The 24,203-nt window shown below is 43.5% G+C and overlaps 1 protein-coding gene across 1 annotated transcript in view; it reads left to right on the forward strand.

Annotated features, from left to right (window-relative positions):
* Positions 1-24,203, forward strand: part of ZFAT (zinc finger and AT-hook domain containing) — a 198,191-nt gene that overhangs the window by 147,478 nt on the left and 26,510 nt on the right. The window contains exons 12-15 of the mRNA XM_055128605.1: positions 6,025-6,163; positions 16,124-16,242; positions 17,749-17,875; positions 21,235-21,365. Coding sequence (XP_054984580.1) covers positions 6,025-6,163; positions 16,124-16,242; positions 17,749-17,875; positions 21,235-21,365 — 516 coding nt within the window. The remainder of the gene's footprint in view (positions 1-6,024; positions 6,164-16,123; positions 16,243-17,748; positions 17,876-21,234; positions 21,366-24,203) is intronic.

Below are 24,203 nucleotides of genomic sequence, written 5' to 3' on the forward strand. Positions count from 1 at the left end.
TTTACCCTTTTCTTTCTCTGCAGAGAAGTTCTCTTCATAGAACTTTATTTGCAGTTGGCAGAGTTCTTCCCTCCTTGTCATCCAGGCTGTATCTCTTGTCCGTCTGTGTATCTCTTGTCTATACCACTGCAACAAATGAATGGTTGGTTCCCTGCTTCCTGTCTTGTTCCTTCAATTCCTCCTTCCACCAGTTTCCAGCCTCTAAATGAGACATTGACCTGTCGCCTCCCTACTCAACAGCAGTAGGAGACTCTTCAGTATCTGTAGCACACACTCTACTGTGACCTGCTGCTACTTAGTCTCCTTGTCTCCTGGCTCCCCAGCTGCTGCCTTATCTCTGGAATCCAGGAGTTTTCAGAATTCTCCCAGTTCACCACAGTGTTTCTTATTTTCAGCACTTGGTACTTAGATCTGATCTGGCTACTTTGCAAGAACTCCAAGAATACCCTGCACTTCCCAGGGGTCTCTCCTAGGCTTATAGGGGGTTTCTAGGAACAGAGATCAGGACTCAATGGTGAGTGGAAGTGGAGTCATCTTTCTATTGCTAGCTGAGCCTGGGTCCAAAATCCAGTGTAGACCAACCAGTCAGTCCAAAGACTCAACATTTGGGTCAAGTTCCATAGTTATTCTATATCTTGGTTACTTCACCTGTAAAATGGGATAATAGCTGCAGGCCACATGAAGTTCTTGTGAGACTTACCAGAATGCATGGTTAATGCAACTTTGGCTTATGGTATTATCAGTATTATTAGCTGAAACATAGGGATTATTGTGTTAGATAGTACTTAACACTTGATCAGGAACTCAAGTGTAACATTTAACAGCAAGCATGGCTGAGGGGTTCTTTCTTTCTTCCTTCCTTCCTTCCTTTCTTTCTTTCTTTCTTTCTTTCTTTCTTTCTTTCTTTCTTTCTTTCTTTCTTTCTTTCTTTCTTTCTTCCTTCCTTCCTTCCTTCCTTCCTTCCTTCCTTCCTTTCTTTCTTTTTTTCTTTTTCTTTCTTTCTTTCTCTCTTTCTCTCTTTCTCTTTCTTTCATTCTTTCTTTTTTCTTTTTTCTTTCCCTTCTTTCATTCATTCTTTCATTCTTCCTGCCTTTCTTTCTTTCTTTTTTCTTTTTTTCTCTTTCTCTCATTCTTCCTTTCTCTCTTTGTTCTTTTCTTTTTTTCTTTCTGTAATTCTTCCTTTCTTTGTTCTTTTCTTTTTTCCTTTCTTTCTTCCTTCTTTTCTTTCTTTCTTTCTTTCTTTCTTTCTTTCTTTCTTTCTTTCTTTCTTTCTTTCTTTCTTTCTTTCTTTCTTCCTGTCTCTCTGTCTCTCTTTCTTTATGTTTTTCTTTGCTCAATAAGAAACTGTGCATTGTTGCAAAATGAACCACGGCAGAAAAATATTTATATTTTTCCTTCCAACTCTAGGCCAGATTCTGGTCTGAAAGCTGACAACAAGTAACTTCCTTTCTGAGGCCTAGAATCACCTGTTCTCTGTAAATATCTGACTGAGAAACTAAGTTGTAGTTCAGTGTGTCTAGATACCAGTCAATCTATCCAGTTGATATCTATATCCAAAAATGCATGTGTATTCAGTGAATGCAAATCTCTCTTACTAGTCATCGTGTGTCTGAGGTAATGGAAGGGCTCCTGGACCACACCATGTGCTTCCTAACTGAAAATTTCATATGTACAGTTTTAACCTGCCGTCAGACATGTATCTGGCAGTGGGATGCCATTCTCATTCTCTCTTGTCTCTGTCTCCTGCCCTTCAACAGAGTTCTCTGCCAAAATGGTCTCAACTTTATGTGAAAGGCCTAGATAAAGCTCAGTGATCACCATTAAGGAAAATGAATACAAGTAGAAGTTTGGTGGGAATTCTTCCCATGTAAAAGACTATAAATGGGTATGAAGTAAAGCAGAGATCACCAAAAGATAGAGACAGAGAGACTTAACTTTATTTTTCTTTCCTTTTAAAAAAATTAAAATAATGTGATTTTCAAAGTTGTTCATAGTAGAGTTCTTTTAGGCATTTGGTATTTCAATATCAGTTTCACTGCCATTGTGACTTTCCCTCCATCAATGTCTCCAATTTCCCACCCACCACCCAAACCTGTCCCATTAGCAGGCACAAACAAATTTCACTATATCACTGTCATCTCATTGTTCGTCGATTTACTCGAGCGGACACCAGTAACATCTCTCTTCCTCCTAGCCCTGAGATTTTAGCAGCCTCTCCTTACTCGTCTTTCCCCATGATTGGAGGCTCTTGCAGGGTCAGGGAAATGAGACCTATCATTACTGGTTTTGGCATATTGAATACGCCACAGGTAGCTTGCCAGGCTCAACTTGTAGCCCGTAGCTTGCCGGGTTCTCCAAGATACATATATATGTGTATATTGTATTACACTATGATTTGTTGCCTACTGTCTGAACTCCATCAAATATGGGTAATTATGGAAAATGGGTAGAAAATGTCTTAAATGTGTTGCGAGGTCCGGAAAGCAGCCTGGAGCGTGTTTGCAGTTGGGTAGTGGAGGTCAGCTGCCAGGGCTGTGTCCCTTGGGGTGGGGAGGGTTCTCACCCACCCCCTTCTGGGATGCCCCGAGTGAGGACAGCCTGGTGCGGAGTCCGGTGGCATGGCTATAGGGGTCTGATTTTATACACCTGTCTGTGAGGAGCAGCCATTGAGATCTGGAGGGTGGCCGATGAGATTACCTGGTGCTGGCAGGGTGTGGCAGGGTGTGGCTTATGGAGGATATCCCTGAGTCATTGAAGATTAGGGGATAGCAGGCAGAGGATCTCTGCTTCCGTCCCTGTGAGTTGAGTCCAGAGTCCAAGGTCACAAAGTTCCACATTACCTGGCTTCTGTGGGACTTCGTTCATGTGTGAGGCTCAGCTGGAGCGTCCAGAAAGCGGCCTGGAGCTTGGCAGCAGCTGGGTAGTGGAGATCGGCTGCAGGGGCCAAATTTACTTCATATTTTTTATTACATCAATACAATAAATAGGATTATCAAAAGAATGATCAATAAAAGTCAATTATGATAATTATTCTGTCTTGCAATGGTAAAGTCACTGTCTAAGAAATTACTGAGTTGGTTGGTGCAAGTTGGAGAGGCTTAACTTTCTAAGCCCCTGGTGCTGTTCAGCAGTGAAGGATGCCCCTTGGGAGTTTGACCATCCCACTATGACAAAAGGGTCAGAAGAAAGGTAGCTCAAAGGAAGGCAGCATGTGCTTTGCAAGCTGGAGCCCCAGGTTCAGTCTCACTACATGGTTCCCAGCCAGGCACTGCATGAACACTACTGAGTGTGGCCCAGAGACCAGAAGAGCAGGAGAAAATTAGGGAATTAAAGGTTTTCCTAGAAATAAGTCTAGCTCCGAGACTGATTCCTCATTTGGCCTTACCTGGCCTTTCCTGTATGCCATTCAACCCCCAACCCTCCACAAATATACTCTTATTTTCCAATTCCACCAGGGAGCAAACCTGCAGAACAAAATGCATGAAAGCGCTTGTAAGGCAGTTTACCTGCTTTGTCACAAAAGGATGAGTTTGGCTCTCAAGCCTGACATTAGGTTTGCAGGACCATTTCTCACATTAATTGTCCCTGTTCTTCCTTCCTCTTTGCCTGATGACACCTATCACTGGTAAATGTAGCATTTCTGATTTTCTTTTCTTTCTTCTTCTTCTTTTTTTTTTTTTTTTGAGTTCTGTATAAATGCCAACATTCCAAAACAAAATGATAGTTTTTGGTTATTGAGAGATAATAACACTGGAAAATGTTATAGCCTTTATTTTAACTTTACCATCAGACCTCTTAGTCTCTGCTTAGTAGAAGGAAGAGAGAGACCCAGCTTTTGCCTTTGTTCCGTATTGTTTTATGTAATAAACCTTGTGGGCCAGAACAGATGGTTTTCGTAGGTGATGGACTCAAGGTCGCGCATCCAGTGTTGCATATTGTATCCTGGGACCAAAATGAGTCTCCGAGGAATGGTCTCACTAGATTAATTGTCCTGTGTCTTTTTCTTCAAGAATGGCCTCCAGAAAGTAACAGCACTTCCTTTGAGGACACTCGTTTCTGTGTTTGAGTGACGGGCAGAGACAAGCAGTGCAGGATTCTCATGCATTTTCTGAGGCAGGCTGGGCAAGTGATTCAGTGATTGGTGGACTAAGAGAAGGGGGAAGATGATGAGGATGTTTAGGTTTCTGTCTCTCGGTGATTAGCTGATTTCATAAAAACACAGTATAAAATCTATTTGTTTATTATGAGGTGGCACACTATAAAGAAAATATTACTATAAAGACACCAGTGAAAATTCCTAACTTTGGTTTAGAAGAAATTCTACTTGATACAGATGTGCAGTAATCACCAATTATAAAAACATAATCAAATGTAGAAATGATGTTTTCTCTTCAGATCCAGAGATTTAACCCAGGGCCCATACAAATCATGTGTGAAGTACAAAACATGTATTCTACCACTGAACCAATCTCCAGTCCCCCAAAATGATTATTGAAACCACAGCCAAAGAACAAAACAGGCCCAAGCTTAGAATTGTGAAGGAAGTCAGCAATTAACATTAGAGCTGGGTGGTAGAGGGTATGTTTCACTTGCGGAGGGGAAGGAAAGAAGGAAGGGTGGGAGGGAGGGAGAGCGGGGAGACCTAATAAGTAAGATGATTAAGTTCAAAGTGGGAGAAGGTAAACCTGGTGATAGCATTGTTGCCATGTCACAGTTGTCTTATGGGAGGTAGCAGCCAGCTAAAAGAGATGGTTGGAAAAGGCACAAAGTCTGATATAAGATCCTGGGCTGGACTACTGGGGCTGTTTGCTGGGAAGTCTCTGTGCCCAGGGAAGGGAAACACAGAGGGGGAGGCTCTTTCAAGGGTGGGTGAGTGGGGCTGAAGGAAGAGGAGTGAGGAATGACTTTAACAAGGACAGGGGGGAGTTGGGGCTTCTTTTCATTTTCTTCCTATCTTTCGCTTCATCCCTCTTTCCCTCAGTGGAAATACATCAGCACACCTGTCCAAAGTGGGTGCCGGAAACATCAAAGAAGAAGGACTGGGGAGGTGGTACCGGAACACAGGAACTTCCCTTGCATGTAGATGACCTCTGTTAAATCCCTGGCACCACATATGGCCCCAAGTTTCCCTGAGCAAGGAATAAGCCCTAAGCCCTGCCCGATGTGGCCCAGGCCCCCATCTATCTCAAAGAAAAGAAGACGTTTTCCCTCCTTGTTGGTGCATTCACATTCAGAGACCCACTGCGCCTGGCTTGACACTTCTAGTAATGGGACTGTTGGTTCAAGAGGGTTCTGAGATACTTCTAGGAATGATACATAAGCTACCAGAGACATAAGAGTTTTGTAAAATTGATAGTTAAAAAAATCCTTGTGGCGTCTTTGAGATCATTTTGTTACATGACTGGATTTTCACAGGAGACTCATAGGTTGTATGTCTTGTTTCACTGATGCAAAGTTTGCTGCTAGGAGAAGTTTCACCACTTTTCATATTCCCATGCTGGTCAGCACCATGGTTCATTCATTAATTCCTCATCATATTGAACTTGTCCGGTTGGAATCTCTTGTGCATTCTGAGCCTTGCTCTTCTTGCAGGCTGCTCCATGCTCTTCCTGCCATGCCACAAAACTGAATGTGTTTCACTGGCAAAGCTGGGATTTCTGTAGCTCTCTGCTATAAAGCCAGGCAACACGTGGTTCAAAAGGGCCCTTTGATGTGGAGCTGGGGGCATGCAGTGATCCAGATATATACCCATCATCTGACTAATGGCCAGGTTTTACTGGGCTCTTCAAGAAGTCCTAGCAAGCACCCCTTCTTCCCTTACCACTCTGAGTCTCCAAAGCATGTGCCAGGTGGCACACAGGGTTGCAGGACCCAACTTGTGTCCTTACCCTGAAGTGCCTTGTCTTGTCCAGGTGGGGGTCAGAAATAGTTTTGTCCTAATGGTGGATGGTGGTGGATTGGAACACATATCTGTGTCACTGCTTGAGAGGAGACTTGTTTAACTCCTCCCCCTTGTCCCCACAGCCATTCCGCTGTGCCCATTGCCATTACTCCTGCAACATGTCTGGCTCTCTGAAGCGGCATTACAACAGGAAGCACCCGAACGAAGAGTACACCAACGTGGGCACCGGGGAGCTCGCAGCAGACACACTCATCCAGCAAGGTGGGTAACCTACCGCCCCAGGACCTTGCTTACTGCTGAGTCCTTCTTGAGAACAGCTGCTTCCTTCTCATTATTCGGCCCTAACTCAAGCACTTTTAGGTTTGGAAATTCTTCAGTGTTGGTGCAGTCCTCATCCCTCTCCTCCTTGCTATTGCTTTTCAGCATTATCTGTTGCCAGGATAATAGTAGAACAATCACGATCACGAATCACGAAATCCCCATTAATCGTCGATTTCTCGAGCGGGCTCAGTAACTTCTACATTCGTCCTTTCCTGAGATCTTGGAAGTCTCTTTCGGCTCGGCCCTCTCAAGGATATCACACTGGAGGCTCTTTCAGGGTCAGGGGAATGGGATCCAGCTTGTTACTGGATTTTGCATATGAATACACCATGGGAAGCTTGCAGGGCTGTCCCATGTGGGCAGAAACTCTCAGAAGCTTGCCAGTTTCTCCCAGAGGGAGAAGTAGGCTACAAGATATCTCTCAGCTGCGCGCTTCTGGGAGCTTGCTTTTAAGTCTCTGGATGTTGGCCGTTGAGGGGATTACACACACCTGGGTTCCTCTGCCGGTACCTTCATGCGTGAGGCCTGTCTGAACGTGTGGAGAGGGGCCTCGAGCATGGCTGTAGCTAGGTTCCAGTGGTCTTTGGCCACCGGGAGCTCTGCTCGGGGTGGGGAGGGAAGCTGGAGCCCATCCCCTCCGAGGGGCTCCGGGGACCAAACAATGAAAATATAAAATGAAAGAGGTGGTTTTTTTTTTTCACCCTCTTCCCTTCCCATACCACTCAAACATGTGAGTTTTGCCTTTTATTTTATTTTATTTTTTTGCTTTTTTGGGTTACACATGATGATGCTCAAGGATTACTCCTGGCTCTGCACTCAGGAATCGCCCCTGGTGGTGCTCAGGGGATCATATGGGATGCTGGGAATCAAACCCGGGTCAGCCACGTGCAAGGCAAATGCCCTACCCGCTGTGCTATTGCTCCAGCCCCTTTGCCTTTTATTCTGTGTCCATGCATTTGGCACTGGTGAAAAAATCATGTTTGCTCTACTAAACATTAATAATCAATGTGAGCTTTTCTTTTCCTTCAGTATCCTGACATCCTAATTGCAAGATGCTGGTGCTTATTTTTGTAATATGACATCAAGTCAAAGTACCCATCCTAACATGCTCTTGCTAGTGAACATGTGGACTTTTAGACTTTTCATTTATTGCAATTATAAATAATGTTAGGATAAACATACTTAAATATGATTTCTTTAAATTATCTAAAGTTTATTAAGTGCTTCAATTTCTTACTTGCCCTGCAAAAGGAAAGTCGGTTAGAACATTTAAACTAATGAGAATAGATGAAAACCTCTAATATTGAACAGTTGGGTAGTGAGTCTTTGCTTATTTTTTTCAATAAATAATGAGATAATCCCACATGAGAATGTTCAGTTCATGTGCTGTTATCATACCCAGAAATGCTGTTATATTTATATCTGCACTTCAGTTTAACTGAAAAATGATTGCATCCTACAGTATGCCAGTTGCTACTTCTTCCTGAGTCTCGTGACTCTCTGAAGTTCAAGACAGTTTTAGAAATCTTTGCCCCCAGCAAACAGAGACGTGGGGCTGTAAATTCTCCGAAGCTGGGAATGCTTAGCATTTTCCAATTCAGTGTGAAGCTCTGCATGCTCTAAACACCAAGAAATACATCTTAATGTAAAACAAGTGAATTGACTGTATCCTTTAGCACTTTCAGTGGCAGGGCTGATGCATGGAAATAGATGAACATCATAAAAAACTCAGGATAATTGTAAAGCCATCCATCTAAGGTAACAGGGAGCTTGTGCATTGAGTTTTCTTTCATGACAGTGTTTTTGGAGCTGGAGAGCAGGATGATATGGTGTGGAGGCAGGATGAAGGCACCATTTGTGGTGGAGGAAGGGCTCAAATTGTGTTCTCTTATAATTGTAAATTATGAAAGTATCATTGGGGTCATTTTTGCTTCCATTTGGGCATATGCCCCAACTTCTAAGAGTAAAGTTTATAGTAGCCATGTTTTGTAATGGTGGAGATGAAATCATAGCAAACTTAAATGCCTGATATTCTCTAAGTTTCTTCATTCCATTAACAATAATTGGGAGCCGGGGGTGGGGGGGTGGGGCGGAAACGGTGCTGGAGAGTTGGTGCACAGGTAAGTCACTTGCCTTACATGCATCCGTTCCAAATTTGATTACCAGCATTGCATATGGTCCCTTGAGCACTCTCAGGCGTGGTTCCTGAGCTCAGACGGGAGCAAACCCTGAGTGCAGCTGGGTGTGGCCTCAAAACAATTTTTTTTTCTGAACAAAATATCCAAGATCTTTAGAGTCATTGCATTATTTTGGATGGCCCCTCTGTCCAGGAACCACAGGGTAGTGAATGGATTGCCTTTGAATCACAGTAAATAACTGGAGTAGTGGGCTAGAGATTCATTTTAACATTCTTTACACTCTTGGGTCAGATTGGTAGGAAATAGACATTTACTATGGCTGTTGGAATAGGCGTAGGGATCTGATTGATGATACTATCACTGTTCTCTGCTTCCAAACTTTCATCGTTGCTTTGCAAAAAAAATATGATGAGGTAAAACTGTTTCATGTCCTGAGTTTTCACTTAAATTTCTAAAAGACTCAGGACTGGAGAGAGAGCACACTGGGTAAGGTGTTTGCCTTGCACTCGGCCGGCCCAGTTTCGATTCCCAGCATCCCATATGGTCCCCTGAGCACCGCCAGGACTAATTCCTGAGTGCATGAGCTAGGAGTAACCCCTGTGTATCGGGCGGGTGTGACCCAAAAAGCAAAAAAAAAAAAAAATTCTAAAAGACTAATCAAATGTCATTTGTTGGTAGGGTATGGGTTTTATTTTTAATCTTTGCAAGGAAGTGTTTGATCTTATTTTCTCAGGTATATACATCAGATATATTTCATATATAAATAAATATGTATTTTACATAATTACATTATACATCATATAATTGTTTTCCACATAGAAAAAGACAACTAAATATCTTAGTTCTTAGATATTATTTAGGTTCTATCAGATAGTCCTGAAATCAAATATGTGGTTGATTATGAATCAGTTTAGATTATGAATCACTTTGTACTCAGAAGTACAAAGCACACAAAACTTCCATGTCTGGAAAAGGAAAAGAGAAGCGAGAAAGCAGGGCTAGATTAAATTGTTGTGATGGGAAATTCTGAGTCATTTGACCCCACTGAAATTTTTATTTTTCTTTTTTAAATTGATTTCAAGTAATTCTCCCCATTTCCAGTTGGTTTTATTTTTTTCCTACTCATTTTACAATAAACAAGTGGGGAAAAAAAAAACCCACCTCAAATCCTTTGACCCGCTTCCAACTCAGACAACAAAAACAAAATTTTTAAAACCCTTTATAGGACTTTATAATTTCTTATTTTGATATGAAATAATGTGTATTAAATGATAGCATAAACTAAAAATATGAATATGTCTTTCTCAGAATGGTGCTACAGTCACCTAAAAACCAGGAGCATTGGTTCCTTGTTTAAAGATCCTCACGTTTATGACACAGGTAAAGATATATATTCCTGGACAAGATTCTGCCACTCACTGAGCTCAGGATTTTGGGGAGTCTGTCAGTGTATTTGACTGTCGAGGAGTTCAGCAAGTAGGCTGAAAAGGGCCAAGATGTCCCCCAATCAGTGCATTTCTATCCTTGTAGATTACTTCGGGAAGGGAGCTTGTTATTTTTCTAGTGCTGTTGCTTTCAGTATGTTCCAGAAACCTCTTAGAATGAGGGCTGTGCAGCTATTTTTCCTTCCACCCAACCATGTAGTTCTCTATAAAAAAATTAACCAGAGAAACCAATTGGTAGAATTTTCCAGTTTTTTTGGTACAAATACTTCCACTGTGGCCAATATCAGGCTCCCAGCAAGATGTGAATGTAAACGGAGGTGAAAAGAGTCAGACTATGGTGGCTGGTGGGTCCTGGTCCTCTGCTGGTCCTGCAGACACAGTATCATGTTCCCTTGGAGCCCTGGTAGTTTGGGGCAGTTAGATGTGAGATGTGTGCTGAGTGCTGTGTGTTTTATCTACTGTTTATATTTTATATACTTCTGGTATTTTTGAAGACAGATTGGACAATCTCTTGTTTATTGCTGCCAATCTGTTACTTTTTCTTTCATTAACTAATATGAGTTTGAGTAACTTTCTTACATAAATAAACACATTTTTTTGCAGCATATTGTATCACTAAGCCTTTCCCATTTTATCTTTAAAGTTCTTCTGAATTAAGCTAGGCTCACTAAATCATAGGGTGTGAGAAGTGCTAGGTGTGAGCATAAGATAATTTGGTACCAAGATTCTTGAGTTACTAAGCTCCCTTCTGGAGCTCATCACAGGATAAAGAGGGGATCAAGGGACGGGTCATTTTGTATGAGCTCAAGACATTCTTTTAAAGCACAGGAATGGGAGTCAGAAGGATGTGGAGGTGTCATCCCTGATCATTGAAGCTCTTGACATTCTTTCTGTTTTTTTTTTTATTTTTAAATGTTTTTTATTGATTGTGAATCTATGGTTACACCACTGCTAATAACGGTTTCTCATGCACATAATTCATCACCAGTGTACACACATCTCTCTCCCAAAGACCCTGATGGCCTTCCCCTCTCAACTGCCCCTTCCCTACAACTCAGTTGTGTGAATCAGGACTCCTCTGCTCAGTAATTTTTCTTTCTCTCTTTGTTGTGGAGCAGGGGCGGGGGATGACGGGGCAGGGCAGTTGATGCTCAGGATGTCTCAGTTTCTACACTGGTGATTCTCAGCCAACTCAGCTGCGAATGGTTCAATTCAATGTTATTTTATATTCCACAGATGAGTGCAATCTTTCTATGTCTGTCCCTCTCTTTCTGACTCATTTCACTTAGCATGATACTTTCCATGTTGATCCACTTATGTGCAAATATATTGATCCACTCAATACCCCGATCGAAAACCACAACACCCAAACAGAGAGAGAACAAAATGGAATACCCTGCCACAGAGGCGGGGTTGGGGGGGTACAGGATTGGAGGGTGGGAGGGATACTGGGTTCATTGGTGGTGGAGAATGGACACTGGTGGAGGGATGGGTTCTTGAACAGTGTATAAAGGAAACACAAGCACGAAGATGGGTAAATTTGTAACTGTACCCTCACGGTGATGACTCACTTATTAAAAAAGAAATAAACTTAAAAAAAACAATTATTATCCTATAGTTCTGAAGATCACCACAAGTCCAAGATGAGCTTCAAGCTGAAGTCAACATTCTGTTTTCCTTATCGAAGGTTATGAGGGAAGAATCAATTCTCTTGTAGTTTTCAGCTTCTAAATGCTAGTCACATTCCTTGACTTGAGCTCCTTTTTCCATATTAAATTTTTTTTAATTTAAAAAAAAAATTAAATTTAAAAATCACCACAGCTATTGATACAATTCTGGGATTAAAATCGACTGCATAACAAAGCTCCAGTCACTGTCAGTCACTGTCACTGTCATCCCATTGCTCATAGATTTGCTCGAACGGGCACCAGTAACGTCTCCATTGTGAGACTTGTTACTGTTTATGGCATATCGAATATGCCATGGGTAGCTTGCCAGGCGCTGCCATGCGGGCGAGATACTCTCGGGAGCTTGCCGGGATTCTCTGAAAGGGGCAGAGGAATCAAACCCGGGTCGGCCTTGTGCAAGGTGAAGGCCCTACTCGCTCCAGCCCAAAGCTCCAGTATTAAAATCAATATGTAAAAATAATAATAATAATTTATGTGAAAATTGTTATATTGGATCGCAAGGTTGTTAGATCCTTGTCCAAGAATTTATTAAGTTGCTCGTTGCCTTAGAAGGCATCATGCAATACACATGACCATGCGGTCCAGAGACTTTAGAACGTATGGTTTGTGCTACTGACATGATGGCAGCTGTGGGAGGTGGGCATGGCCGCCAGGGCATCTGGAATTGTGTGGGGTTACGGGGGAAGCTGCCCACCCCAGCTCTGAAAAACACCAGAGTCTTTCGCCTGCGCACCAGGTACCTGAAGTTATTCGCAGCCTAGCGTCTCTACAGAGAGTATTCGTGAAGCTGTGGCTGGAGTGGAGCCCTGGGTGTGGCCGCAGGGGTGGGGCATGGGACAGCTGCCAGAGCTTCCCCAGGGTGGGTGTTTGGCCTGCCCGACTCCCGAAGGTGCCTTGGAGTCTTCAACGGGGGGTATCAGTGATTCCATAAATTGTAGCTGCTTGGCGTGCACCTCCTGGGAGATGCAGTCAGGAATCGATAGAGCAGGGCCTGTGTGAGTCAGAAGGGCGGCCGCCGTGGGTAGTTTCCTGTCCCAGCATTCAAAATAGGAAAACAGCAGTCGAGTTTTCCCTGCCCCACTATGGTGGTCGTCTTTACTGTCTTTTTCTTAGGTGGACCCTTGTGACCAGTGTAGACATACCTGAATTATCCAGAATATTCCTTCACATCCTTAGAATCACAGCCCACAGCCATTTGCCACACCAGGTTACATAATTACATCTGAGGTTCTATTCTTCTTCTTTTTGCAAGTGTCTGCATTCAGAAGCTGAACTTTAGCTTTTTTTTTGGCCATCAGGTAAAACATTAAAATCCGAGAGCAAAAGGAAGTTGCTCTTGGTCATGTGCGTAAATGTGCACTGTGTGTTCCAGGCCATTCCAGGAGTTATATTATTGAAAGTGAAATTGAATTTTCAGTACTGTCAGCTACCACAAAGCAGTGCAAATATTTTAATGCCTGAAACTTCTCCAGAATGTATTGCGTTCCAGAAAGTACAAAGGATGCCATGATCGATTTTTAAAATTGCTTCTGAAGTTCTGTTCTTTTGCTTGGTTCATCATCATGAGAAAATTGTGATTTGTTGGTTTGCAGAGTTTTTTTTTTTTTAATGGTGTGCACTTAATATCAGAGCTGCAAGTCAGTTCTTCCAGTCTTCCCATGACCTTTACTGTGCACAGCCAAATAATTTAATGAACTGAAATAGAAATTAATTTCTTCCAGCTTGATGTCCATTAATTGACGCAGTTTGGTTTAGATTACATATTTCTATTTGTTGTTCTTTAATTAAAGTCACTGTGGCAAAGGTTGAAATTTCAATTAATGTGGGGGGAGCATTATGGTAATAATTTTAATTTAAACATAGTGTAAGGATATTTTTCTCCCTTAGAAAAATCCTACAGAAGGAATTTTCATTTTCATTAAAAAGCCAAAGTTCAACCTTCAGTAGCTTGCATGTGTTCGTTGCCTTATATTAAGGTTTTTTATGGAAGAAGCAGCACCAGTTTCAGCAAGAGAAAAGCAGAGATCCTCACAACTTGGAGGATTGTGAAAGATGGTTCTAGGAAAATGCATCATTTCAGATGTGTTTATATCGGTTCGCTATGAGTGATAACAAAAAAGGCTGTAGCCTAAGTTTAACTGTACTCTGGGCAAGAAAGCACAGGCGATGAATTGGTCTTGCCTGCACAAAGAGTGCGGTGTGTTTGAGTTTCAGAAGATAGCCATTTCTTTCAGCTGTAGATCATTTTATGAGTTTAGAATTGAGTGTCTGTTGCTGTTCTTTCTGCTGACTCTGGCCCTGTCTCGCTCACACATGCTGAATCTCCGGGGAGCGGTGGGAGAGGAGCAGCAAAGGAGCCCGGAATGCACTGGCAGCTGTCTGGGGTGCCCTGCCTTTCTGTTCAAGACTGTTTGGGGAATCATCCACCTCAGCTTGTAGACAAGAAAGTCCAATTACAGACAGTACATGTCGTATTTCACTGACGTGGAATTGATTCCGGAGATCCAATACATCATAATGACATCTGGGAGGTGCTTCCATTGTGAGTGACTTCCCTGAGAGACCTGTCTGGTGAATCTTGGATTAGTTGGCAGAATTGTCCTCAGGACCAATTCCTCCACTCCTTTCACGTCCCACTGAGCAGGAGATAAATATCTGGTACTGAGAGGGCTTAGCGGTGCAGAGAGGGTCCCACAGAGACACCCCACAGATAAGCAGACACCCCAGCAGCCAGTGTCCAGAGAGGGGGCAGAATTTCATCGCTGCAAAAAAGCAAAAGGAGAGAATAGAGAAGGTGGGGGAGGTGATAAGATGATGAGGTTGTCATCAGGTCACTCTTTAGGAGAGGAGTGGGGAATCCTGGCCCAGACAAAGGAGTTGGAATTTATTTTGGTGTTATGGAAAACTATTGAAACTATTGGAGGGCTTTTATCTCTGTGCAAGATGTGGATGAATGAACACCTGGTAGTGTTCAGGCGTGACCCCTGGCAGTGATGGAGCCCAGAGTAGGGGGGCCATATGCTGTGCCAGGGATTGAACTGGGGTCGGCTATATACATGGTAAGTGCTTTAACCCCTGTAGCAGCTCTCTGGCTTGTGAATGTATGTGGTTTTAAGCCCATTCTTTGTGTTGGTAGAGAACCACAGTGACCTGGTATTGCTATCTGAGCCCCCAGCTCAGCATAGGGTAGAGACCCTCACTAGTTAGATTATGTTCTGCTCTATTCTGGGAGTCTGAAAATAGGAGTATGATTAGCTTCAGAAACTTTGTTTCTGAAAGCACTGCTACTTCCAGGTGATTTTTGTTTAGTTACTTCTCTAGCAATTAGCTGTGATATAATTTTAGAAAAATAGTCCTTTGTGTGATTCAAGTTTTTTTTTTTAACCAGAATTTAGTGTTCTCACCTTCAAAATTTTTTATTTTGTTATTTTCTTAATTAAACCATTCAGACACTTCCCAAAACATAAGCAGAATTTAATGAGTTCACTGTCTAGTGACATTTCAGGTTGGGACCAACTTTCTCATTTGCCCTTTACTGGAAAATTCATATGGAAATTTATATCAACCACATAGCTTCCACTGTGAAGGAGACTGAGTTTCTGACTTGTTTTTATATTTGGGGACAAAAGACATTGAGAAAAGCAGCCGTTATTCATCTGTTGTTTTTGTTTTCTAAATTGTTATTTTCAAGAGAAAGAAGGACTTAAGCCTAAATATTTGAGCCAAGAGAGTTGTGTCACTTACCTTATTTTCTTTTTGCTACCTAAAATTTTAAGTATATATTAAGCTTTCTGAATGCCTTCAATTTATGTTTTTAAAAATTATATTGTTTTATAATTCTCTGCTCTAAAACACATAATGGCTGTGGCTGGGTTCCGGAGGTCTTCAGAGTTTCCCTCCCCGCCCCGAGCAGAGCCCCCGCAGTTGAAGACTTCTGGAACCCAGCCACAGCCATGCTCAAGGCTCCTCTCCACGCTTTCGTGTGAGCCTCATGCATGAAGGAACCAGCAGAGGAACCCAGGTGTGTGGGACCTGGGGCTGAGATCTCCAAGCCTGCTCAGATTGGGACTGGGTCTCCTCCACCCAGATCCCCCTTTTTCCAGTAGCTAGGCAGCCACACCCAGAAACTGCCCCCAGCGCCCATGTAATCCCATCAACGGCCAGCATCCAAAGATTATAAAACCAAGCTCCCGGAATTTAAAACCTCTTATTGTCTGGTTCTCCTTCTCAGAGAACCCGGCATGCTACTGAGAGTATCCTGCCCGCACAACAGAGCCTGGCAAGCTCCCCGTGGCGTATTCATAGGCCAAAAACAGTAACAGTGATGAGTCTCGTTCCCCTGAACCTGAAAGAGCCTCCAATGAGGCACCATTGGGAAGGAGAGTAAAGAGAGGCTGCTAAAATCTCAGGGCTGGGACAAATGGAGGCGATACTGGTGCTCACTCAAGCAAATCGGTGAACAGTGGGATGACAATGATACAGACAGTGATACAGAAAGCACATAATGTGTTATAAGTTTTGATTGAGGGTAAATAGTAGAGATAATTCATTCCTTAGATTGGAAGCATAGAAGGCAGAACTGTTTTCCTTTTATGCCCTATGAAGACTTTTTTCTGTCTGTGCTTGCAGGTGGTTTGAAGTGTCCCGTTTGCAGCTTTGTATACGGCACCAAGTGGGAGTTTAACAGACACTTGAAAAACAAGCATGGGCTGAAGTTGGTGGAAAATGAAGGAGACTCCAAGTGGGAAGTGAGTTTTTAAAGTCTGGCATTGATCTCAACATTTCCAAACAAAAAGGAGCAACTGGGAAAGCCCAGACACTGGGCACAGAGCGCTGCCCCTCGGGGGACCACGTTTGCTGTGTAGGGAACTTGGAAATAGATTTCAAACCATGTCTCTTGTCTAGGGGTCCTGAGTGCTAGGATCTGGGCCATACATGTGAATTCTAACTCTGGGTTGAATTTGGACTTTCTTGTGAGTGTATTGACCTCACTCACATTTTCATTTCTATTCATACGTTCTATGTGTATTCCATTCTTTCCAGACTGAGTCCTTAGATATGGTCTGTGTTGACCAAGACGTTACTTACTGGTATTTAAAAAGTAATGATGATCCTGTGTATTTATTTATAAAATACTTATTGGTTATCTACTATAGATCAGGCTAGAAACAGCCAAGTGAACGTAGCCTTTTGGCTCTAATGTAAGAATCACATGCTTTCTGAACCTGTCAGGTACTAAAAGCACCTGAGAACTTTGACTTCTGTATATTTTGGTGTAAAAGCCCCCCTTTTTGCTCTTTACTTAAGAAATTCATGCTTGCCTGATAACTTAACTTCCACTCCCATTCTTCCTCAAAGGACATAATTTTTTTATTTTGTTTTTGTTTTGTTTTGTGGTACGGGTTCATACCCAGTGACCCTCAGAGCTTACTCCTGACTCTGTGCTCAGGGATCACTTTTGGTGAACTCAGGCAGCCATATGGGGTATTGGGGATGGAACCTGGGTCAGTCTCGTGCAAGGCAAGTGAAGGACCTACCTGCTCTAATATCTCTGCAGCCTCTGGAAGGCACTATTTTCAAAGTCTATATTTATCTATCCCCAAGAAGGGGATAGATATTTATAATGTCAAGTTGCATCCCTTCTCTGTCTGAAGAAGGAAGTGCCTGTGAATGATGCTTTAGTCGCTTTTATTCCACATTCGTCCTGATTTGACAGAGATGTGCATTTTCTAAATCTGTTCTACTTTGATGCTTGTTATATAAAAAGAATCACATGAGTAGCAAAGATGTCTTACCTATGGATGTGTTGGCCCCCTTTTTTTTCTTCCTTCCTCTATGCCCACTGCTGCGCCCTTCCTCTGTCAGCTGCAGGGCATGAGGCCCCAGTAGTGGGGAAGATTGGAGGCAGATCTCCTAGCACGGGGAGACAGAAAAGAGGGCCAAGAAGAGCACACAGAGCAATCTGTGAGGGTGTGTAATCCCTAATTATGAAGTGCATACTTCATTCCCTGAGGCAGGCATGTGTAGCAGGTATCTTTCCCCCAAACCTGGCTTTAAAAGGTCTTGATACTTACAAGCAGATGTTCTTTTGGGGGAGGTATGCCTCTACTGGAGTAGTTGATTTCTCTGGAATGCCAGGTTAGGAGCTATTACAGAGTATTCCTTGTATGCTTTTGTTGTATCTTCGTGCTTTATCGGGGGCTTCTTGGGGATAGATCTTCTAGGTTATAAATGGTATTCTATTTTTTATTTAGCCAGCAACAGAAACTTCTGAGGAGCCCTCTACCCAGTATCTGCACATCACAGAAGCTGAAGAGGATGTTCAGGGGACGCAGGCAGCTGTGGCCGCACTCCAGGACCTGAGATACACCTCAGAGAGCGGTAAGGGGCTGCCCTGTGCCCTCTGCTACCTCAGAACTGGTCTTGAGCCGACCTGCTGAGTGTTTAGATTTGTGAATGAATGGGTCTGTCAGCTGATTTACCTTTTTTTTAAACCAGGGTACCAGGGTTCTGACTGCAGGTTATGTGTATTGTTGGGCTAAGAGCACTTCATAATGGGGTGCCAGTGCCAGATTGCCCCACCATTAACTCATGACCCCTCAGAGTAGTCTGAGAGATGCAAATTTGATCACTTCACGGATGCAGAAAGTTGCTTCACAGTGAATAGTGGTCGAGCATTATCAGCTTTGCATATTGTAACTGGCCCTAGTGTCTAGGCCAGCCAATTTCTCTTTGCGAGTGCCACCCCTGTTCCATGTCCCCTCTTGGTCTTCTAATATTGGGGTTCATTCAGGGGCCACAGAGGCCAGGCCAGCAGTTCAGTGGGTGGTGAGGTGAGCTGATTGAGGTCCTGCACCTGACTCAGTGCGTAGCGGCTGGCCTTGCCAGAGTTCCCCCTGAGGAGCCCAGGGTCACCTGCTGCTTCTTTTAGAAAGCTCCAAGTCAAGGTTTTATGTCATATTTACTACTTTCAACTGTTAGATTAGGAGTTTTTTGGGGGGAGAGGTTGGGATTTTGATTTTGTTTTGTTTTGTTTTGCTTTTTGGGTCACACCTGGCGATGCACAGGGGTTACTCCTGGCTTTGCACTCAGGAATTACTCCTGGCAGTGCTCAGGGGATCATATGGGATGCTGGGGATCGAACCCGGGTCTGCCACGTGCAAAGCAAATGCCCTACTCACTGTGCTGTCACTCCAGCACTGGAATTTGGGTTTTGAGGTCAGACCTAGAGGTCCTCAGAACCATATCTGACTCTGTGCTCAGGGATGACTCCTTTTGGAGACTGGGGAGCTATAGGTAAGGCCAGGGATCAAATCAGGATTGGCAATGTGAAGGCATGGACCTTCCCTTTTATAGTATTGCTTAGGCCTAAGATGTCAGATTAGTTTTGAAAAGAAGAGGAGGAGGAGAAAAAGGAGGAGGAAAGGAAAAAGAGGGGGAGAGGGAGAGAAAGGAGTGGAGAGAGGGAGAGAGTGGAAGGAAGGTAGGAGGGAGGGAGAGGGAGAGGTGAACCAGGCGGAGGAGAAGAGGGGCTGTGGAGGGGGGAGAAGGAGATAAGCAAAGCTAGTTTAGTGCCGACTAGACCTTCTGGTTGGAAACATTTTCCTTCAAGCTGAGCAGAAAGTCCATGATAAAGTCAGACGGTGAAAGGAAATCACAGTTTCCTTTCCTCAGTTCCTGAGTCTCAAGTTATAGGGAAGCAGCACAGAGGTGCCTTTGGGCCAGACGCTTCAGGGAGCTGAGCCAAACCTGTGCTGCTGCCGGCTGAGCCAGGGGGAATTGGGGGGCCGGCCCTTTGCTTCCTAGCCCCGGGAATGCCAGGCTGTGCACGCAGAGGGGATCGTCCAGGACCTGCTGCGTGAGATTTCCAGAGCTCAGCCCATGACTGAACCCATGTCTCCTTCCTTCTCGTTCAGTAGATCAGTAGATCAGTAGATCACTTGCTCAGGCACTGCCCATGCAGCCTACCTGTCTCCCTCCCTCCCACTGCCCGCTTACTCGCATGCTCACTCCTAAATGCTCCCACAAGTCTCCTCCCTACTCTTTGAACATGATTCAGACTCTGCAGTATGGCAAGCCAGGCCGACCTTCTTTGGGTCCTGAGCACCCCTCCGTGTACCTCTGGCCTCCTCTGATTATTACCTTCCGGGAACGTATCCCACCCTGGCGCAGCCTGCACCCGGGGCTTGCCAGGACCTGCTCTGCGCCCTTCCTCTACATAGTGTCTTTCCCCAGAAAAGTCATCTTTGTCTTCACAGTGTGTACTGCAGGAGCCAGCCTGACTCTGTGGGCTGCTTTCCTAGTGGCCCTACTGACTTGGAGCAGATTAGATGCGTGGATGATGTGTCCACTTGCAGATGTGTCCAGTTGTATATGAGCCCCAGGAGGTGAAGGGGGAGCGAAGCTGTTTGATCTCTGCATTCCCACTGGGCACCGTGTTCCTGATGACAGTTTGGGGCTCTGAAACCATCAGTGAGGGAGCAAATGGTTAAGGAATGAAAAACATGTCCCTTGAGGAAGGAGAGTGGACAGGGGTGAGAAGTTAGAGAAGACAAAGGGAAAAGGGAAAGTGAGAAAGAGTCAGGGGATGTGATACGCGGGGCACGCTGTAAATATACAGAGCCACGTAATATAATTGCACAGCCGCATGTCCTGTTCTGTCCTATACAGATGGATATGACAAATTTCTCTGGTCTGATCTTTCACTGGATGATACATGGCCCACAGAAAGGATGCAAACATGAGGATGCAAACACTGAAGGAGACTTCATAATATTATGCTAACATGGAGATATGACACTAATTTCCTTTTTAGTGAATTAATGATGATTAGGGTCAGAGTGTTGTGTCCAGGAGAGTCACAGATGGTCAAGCAGATGGGGAGAGCAGGCAGGGCACACTGAGAAGCTGACCTGATGTTATGGGTTCCAGCCTTTCAAGATGATCAACACAGAACCCCAGGCTTAAATTGGTTTGTAATTCTAAAGACCTTTGGCTTGACAATTGAGAAAGCTCGAAATGTTTTGCCGAGAACTTGTGCAATTCATTTGGCACAGTCTCAACAACTACCTACCATGAGTGTGCTTCGGAGAAACCAGCTCCAGGGTTCAGTGTGTAAACGAGTGCTTCTCAGGGCTCTGTCTTGAGAAATAATCTGATGTCACCAAATTGTAATGCACCATTATACATATGTGTTTTGTATACACATCCAGGCTTAAGTTCTCTGAGATGGAACTTGACTACTCAGAGATAGAACTCAGGCCACGGTAATAGCCCAAAATAAATCTCACCGCTTTTTTTTTTTTTCTTTTTGGGTCACACCTGGAGATGCACAGGGGTTACTCCTGGCTCTGCACTCAGGAATCACCCCTGGCGGTGCGGTGCTCAGGGGACCATATGGGATGCTGGGATTCGAACCTGGGTCGGCCACATGCAAGGCAAATGCCCTACCTGCTGTGCTGTTCCTCCAGCCCCAAATCTCATCGCTTGTTATAATCATGGGAATACCTGTGTATGAAATGGGAATAATATCTCAATAGTTATTTGGGATACTGACATACTCTTAAATACGAGCCTAAAGTGCCAGACAAAGTGGTTTTTGTTGTCAGATGATTTATCAAGAGCCTTGGTGTCCCCTCAGGAGGGTCCTGTCCACGGGTGGTCTCAATGGCAGAAGATTTGGCAGTCATTGATCTTTTGCGAGTCCCTAATGGTTCTCTTATTTACCTGCTCCCTACAAGGTGACCGACTCGACCCCACCGCTGTAAACATCCTCCAGCAGATCATCGAGCTGGGCACAGAGACCCATGATGCCACGGCTGTTGCCTCAGTTGTCGCCATGGCCCCAGGGACAGTGACTGTCGTGAAACAGGTAAGATTCCTGCCCTTCCCCCTTTCGTGTCGTCTCTTGACTCTCACATACACTCTCTTTCTCTCTTGACACTGCCCTGAGGTTTCCAAGGCTGTAACTTACATAAAGTAGAATTTGGATTGGAAGTCCAAATCTAGTCTCAGGCTTTTTTACTTATTTATTTCTATCCTGGATTGATTATTGTAGAGTTATATCTTCAATACATGGGGGGTATAACTGGACTTTTTAGGAGAAATAGAGCATATTTCAGAAATAATGGGTACTCTTGGGCTCGAGAGAGAGTACAGTTGTTAAGGTTCTTGGGTGGTAAGTGCAGGCACGATCCCTGGCACCCACCAGGAGGGACTCCTGAGCACAGCGCCAGGAATAAGCTCTGAACACAGTCAGGTGTAGCTCAAAAGAAACAAAACATAAATGTAGAAACTTGCATTCATTGTCTTAGAAATAACCCCAGGGTAGAAATGATTTAGTCATTTATACACATTTATACACATGTGTATTTAATAATCTCACTGTCCAGGGCTCCAGGAATAGTGGGCACTGTGGGGACAGACAGAGATGCAGGAGATTTTTCCCAGTGATCAGCCTGTCTCGGTGTTAAACATCACTTGGTAAAACGAATGAAGAGTGATTGAATGGATAGATAGAATTTTTTTTAATAAAAATTAGTCTACTAAATAATTGTTCTACTAATTGTTTCAGTTCCTCTTCTCTCCTTAGTAGAGATTTTTTCATCTGTTAAAATGCAGTGAGTTTCAATAATCAGATCATCTTTTACAATCTGTCTATTCTTCTCTCTCAAATACTGCTTCATTTGGTAAAACGTGTATGAAATGGGAATAATATCATCACAATTGTTTTTTGGGGTACTGATATACTCTTAAGGGAGGTACATTATGAGCCTAGTTTAATTAAAAAAAAAACATCAGTAACACATCAGAATCAGGGCAGAATCAGGATAGAATTTTAGAATTGAAGTTCAGGCTTAAGGAGAAAGTTGAAATACAGAGATGAGAGTTTTACAAAGTTTTCTATTCTTTTAGTCATTCATTCAGTCAAACCCATTGTTATAGGCAGTGTTGCTGTTCTTACAGCAGAGAAGTAAAATTGACCATCAAGATGACACTTCCCCAGCCAACGTTACATCTCAGCAGTAAGGCGCTTGCCTTGCATGCGGCCAATCTGTGTTCATTCCCTGGCATCCCATAGAGTCCTCAAGCCCACAAAGAGTGATTCTAGAGTGTAGAACCAGGAGTAACCCCTAAGCACTGCCAGGTTTCACCCCCAAACAAAAGATGACACCTCCCTAGTGGGAAAAAGGAAAAGCCCAAATAAGGAACATTTGGTAACCATGTCAAATGATAAATGAGTATTATGGGAAAAGCAAGACAGGAACAGGGGAAGTGATGGGGAGAAGTGTGGTTTGGGGACATTTTTATAAAGGATTGTTAGGGAGGACCTCTGATGTTTAAACAGTGATCAAGAAGAGATGTCTTAGTTGCTAGAGAATCTAAGTTTATTTGCAAATCAACAAGAAGGAAACATGTATAAATTAACCTAGCAGAAGAGTCAAGCATTTTATGCTACTATCAAATATATTTCTTAACAGGGGCTTGTGTAGGAAACCCTGAGTAGTGTCTTCCTGGTGACCTAGAAATGGAATGAATCAGAAGTTGGGACCCAGTGATACCTCCCCATCTCTCACCCCTATGTGCCTGTGGCATATTCTCTGAGGGATCAATACATTTTGGTTCCACTCCAGATTTCTTGTCCACTGACAATACTTAGCGTGTCTAGATGAATGTCTGAACTGCAGATCCTTGGTGTAACCATCATTAGTATTATTCTCTTGATAGAAATCTTGGGCAGAGTTGGGCAGAAGTTTGGCTTGGTATTATATGTTGGTTGAAATAGGTTCATATACCTCTAAGCCAAACACCTTTGTAGATTTCAGACTGAAAATTGATCTGCACATTTCTTCTTAAACTCCTGTGTTGCATCATATCATGTGTCATAAACCAGACCTGGCACCTCAGGAAGGGTCTGGTTGGAATGGGATGGTATCAGGACAACCTTAGCCAGTTATACATTCCAATTCCTTTTTGAGTATTGCAGGAAGGTGTTAGCGATTGTGATTTGTGTCCTCTTTCTAAGAACTGGATTGATTTGCTGCTATTTGGCAACATGATTTATTGAGCCTCCCAGGCAATGCAGTGATACACGAGGTTGTAGGGTTTAGGATACAGCTTAGATGTGCTCCGAGGCATTAGTCTGACAGCACAACAAGGGATAAGGCAGATAAGCACCTGATATAACCAGAGTAAACAGGCACAGTGTGTTAGCAGGGGCAGAAACCAGCCACATCCTTCAAAGAATCTTTGTGCTTATTGAACACATAGGTCAAGAGGAATGACACTGTTTAACAGTCTTAAATAACTGAATTTGAAGATATTCTTCCAAGATGTATGCCCTACTCGTGTGTGGTCTTGTACTCCTGGCTTGGCACCAGCTCTCTTAGACTATTGGCAAAAGAAGAATAGGAAAACCAGTGGCTGGATGTGGATGGGCAGGTAGACATGAAATGCCCACTTTAATGGCAAGGAGATTGCACTGTGCCAGTTCTCCTGTGTGTGGGAATGCTCTCTGAATTCAATTGTCCTCATGTTTAAATGTAGTAAAGCTCTTTTTAATCTGTTGTTTGACTTTGGTCTTATTTCTAGTTCTTGGCCATTGTAAATAGCATTACAGTTAACACTTTCTTTCCTTCCTGCCTGCCTTCCTTCCTCCCTCCCTCCTTCCTTACCTCCCTCCCTTATTCTGGCTCTGTACTCCTGGAAT

This window comes from Sorex araneus, chromosome 2 (genome assembly GCF_027595985.1).
Source record: "Sorex araneus isolate mSorAra2 chromosome 2, mSorAra2.pri, whole genome shotgun sequence".
NCBI classification, from domain to species: domain Eukaryota; kingdom Metazoa; phylum Chordata; class Mammalia; order Eulipotyphla; family Soricidae; genus Sorex; species Sorex araneus.